This window comes from Gekko japonicus, unplaced genomic scaffold (genome assembly GCF_001447785.1).
Source record: "Gekko japonicus isolate JY-2015 unplaced genomic scaffold, Gekko_japonicus_V1.1 scaffold1317, whole genome shotgun sequence".
In the NCBI taxonomy this organism is placed as follows: domain Eukaryota; kingdom Metazoa; phylum Chordata; class Lepidosauria; order Squamata; family Gekkonidae; genus Gekko; species Gekko japonicus.
Genome location: NW_015174313.1, coordinates 214,597 through 217,999, shown reverse-complemented (window position 1 = coordinate 217,999; position 3,403 = coordinate 214,597). Strand labels below are relative to the sequence as shown.

At 44.3% G+C, this 3,403-nt stretch overlaps 1 protein-coding gene across 1 annotated transcript in view; it reads left to right on the top strand.

Annotated features, from left to right (window-relative positions):
- LOC107121263 (carnitinyl-CoA dehydratase-like) overlaps positions 1–3,403 on the top strand; it is a 29,741-nt gene that overhangs the window by 6,158 nt on the left and 20,180 nt on the right. Inside the window, 2 exon segments of the mRNA XM_015424148.1 lie at positions 375–424; positions 427–534. Of these exon segments, the coding sequence (XP_015279634.1) occupies positions 375–424; positions 427–534 (158 nt within the window).

Sequence of the window (3,403 nt, the reverse complement as noted above, 5' to 3'; positions counted from 1 at the left end):
TCCCTCGTCGCTCCTGACACAGTGCCCCCCCCAACTTATGTAAATGCCCCCCTAAGTTAAAAATCCTGGCTACAGCTCTGGTGGCAGCTGCTGCCAAAACATTTTTAAAAATCTGCGCAGCCAATCAAATCTCCAGCCATCGATCAGAAGCCTTGCTGGGCAAAATCCCTACCCACCCCCCTCCTAAAAATTATTGACGGGCGCTAGAAAAAAAAAGTGTCCACAAGTGCCGTGGCACCCACAGGCTCCATGTTGGGGACCCTTGTGCCAGGCCTTTGGAATGAATCTACTCTGTTAACATATAACTTTTTAAAATTGAATTACTCATCAGGGTTGCTTTTTTTTTGGGACTGTTTCGTTATTTTAGGGTGCAGGAATGTGATCACTGAAATTCGTGGATCTATAATGACCATTGGCATTAACAGGCAGAAGCCATGAATGCCGTCAACCAGGAGACTGCGCATTTGCTGTGGCGGGCTTTCCAGTCCTTTGAAGAGGATAGTGCGCTAACGGTGGCAGTGCTTCACGGCGTGGGTGAGGCTCCTTCCCATACTTCATTCTGCTCCTCTCACATGAAACCAGTTTCATACCTGATGGTCTTAAATAGCTAGGAATCCCCCCCCCCTTCTATTTGCATCTCATTCATAAACTATCCTATACTCAGCTAACTTAGGGCACTTTTACACTTTCATTTTAAGCCGCATTCCACACCCCTGGCCCCGTGCAAAGGGAAGTAGGGTTGCAAACTGGAATTACAACTGATCTCCAGGGCCCAGGTCTACCAATATAGTGGAAAGGGGTGGGTAGACCTGTTCTCTGAAAGAACAGATCTATCCACCCCTACAGGTCTACCCAAGTAACACCTGATAGTGGAAAGGAATGGGTGAAATTGGACTTGATCTTAAAATATAGTTTAAATATAATTTAAAAGAATTTATTCTTTTACAAGGTAATGGAAATAATCTTCAAAAAACTAATTTATGGGATAGTCAAATGTGGACTTACTCACAACTTTAATGCTACTAGCCTTTTTCGCTCACAAGGTAGAATTTCTGCTTACAACACTGTGGTAAATATGACTAATGTTTTTTGGATGGAGTAGTAATGGCCATATCAGTTTTGTAGCATATTGTTAGATTAAATGTACTTCCATTTGTGTGTGGGAGGGTTGGTTGGTTGTACCCTGCTTTGAACTCGTTGGAATATAATTCCTGGAATAATTTAAAAAATCAAACTACCCACAAAATGCTTTGTGTGTACACTTAAAAACATAATATTAAGAATGCACACAAGTAAACAGTTGGATCAGTTGAACTAAAACTCAGATTAGATCTGAATGAAAAGTTATTGAACGTTAGTGTTTTTATACTTTATAATAAAACAGAAGGATACTGGTAATGCATCCCCTCCTCTAAACAGAAGAACCTCTTACATACTGCATGGTATGTAAAAATACTCTCTTCTCTGCATTGTTCAGGTTTGAGGCAAGATGGGTAGCTTCTTGTTCTCTTAGCAGTCATCACTCTAAAGGCCGCTGCCGTTGTTGGTGGACGGTATGAGGACTTTGTATCAAGACGTTTAATGGGAATTGTGTTCCTCCCAGACTCGTGTATCTTTTCTATCATAAATGTGGCGTGTGTGTAGAAGGAGCTGAACTGTTGTTACTTCCTGGGACTGTGTTCTGTAAAGCAGCTGTTGGCTGCACTTTGGAATTTATCTGCAGCCATGTAAGCAGTGCTCCCTCTAAGCTGTGGAATCTTCTGAGCAAAAATTCTACTTTGTGAGCTACTGGCATTAGAGTTGTGAGCTACTGCATAAATTTGATTGCTCTGGAGCCATCCTTCCTGAGCTAAACTAAAAAAACTATGAGCTGGCTTAGAGGGAACACTGCATGTAAGTAACACGATTTGTCAAATTTAGAGTCCAGTGGCACCTTTAAGTGTTGGTCTTAAAGGTAACACTGGACTCTAAATTTGTTCTACTGCTTCAGACCAACAGGGCTGACCATCTGGATCTATCTTCATGATTTGTCAAGTAGAGCTTGGTTTCCTCCTGTTCCCTTCACCGCCGGTATAGAGTGGTGTCTATCCAACTATCTTCAGGCCATTTCCCTCATCTGTGAATGGCTGTTCCATCGGGGGAATTGTGTGGTTGGATACGTGCCAGTCTATGTTGCGTTCAGCATTATAATTACAATCTTCCTTTTAAGAGAGAATAGAAGTATTGAGTCTGGATTGGAAGCAACTGCGTTATTTAAGGACTGAGGGGCAAGGACAGAGGTTACAGTGGAAAACTTAAACAAGGGAGATTTATATTTTTAAGGCACTGTCCCCCAAGGATGTATATACATCGGGTTATTTACAGAATGCTGATTTGATTGAGAAAATTACAGAGTTCGGTCTTAAGCCTAGAACAGTGGTTCCATCTGTTACATGCCTATCTGCTTGAGGCCTGCTTTGTGGCCTTTCGTGTGCTGGAGTTGGGAAGTGATCGCTGTGCCACTGGAGAGCTAAATCGTAAAGTAAATATACGGGCGCAGGCGCTTTTGTCCTGGTGGGTGGAACAACAGCCACTCTTTCTTCTGTTTCCAGAGCACACACAAAACTAATCATTCCTCTGCCCCACAAGAAAAGGTTCTAATTAGCTGCTTCTGTGGTAGAGGAGGAAGGAGACATGGTTTTGGTGATAAGGGATGATACCATGTTGTGGCTTATTCATTCTTAGGGATCCTTTGAGTGGAATTCATGGTTGTGGATAGGGTTTAAAAAACAGACATTGGGAAGCTCCTCCCCAGGCTCCACATTGGGAAGCTCCTTGAGATTTGGGGATGGAGCCTGGGGAGGACAGGGACCTCAGTGTTGAAATGAAAACCTTGCTGGATCAGACCAGTGTGTATCTCCCCTAACATCAGTTTCCAGCAGTAATGCCCCTGGAAATTATTATTTATTTGCTTCCGTTTGTAGCACATTTTTCACCTCAGTGGGGACCAATGCTGTGGAGTCTTGTGAGAAAAAAAATTCTACTTTGTGAGCTACCGGCATTAAAGTTGTGAGTGAGCAATTTGGCTGCTGCACAAATTAGTTTGCTCTGGAGCCATCCTTCCTGAGCTAACACAAAAATGTGTGCGTCGGAGGCGAAAAAACTGTCAGCTAGCTCACACTCACTCAACTTAGAGGGAACACTGGTGGGGACCCAAAGTGACTTATAACCAGGGGTCGTTTCGTAGAAAAAGAGCTAGGGGGACTCATTAGCATAACTCATTAGCATATGCCACACCCCCTGACATCACCGGAAGTGTGTCCTCCCCACAGGCGGCGGCGACCTCCAGCGGGCACCAGCAGGGAGCTCCAGGCCCCACCCTCCCGCACCTCACCCGGGGGGATGGCGTCCCCCCGCGTCCCCC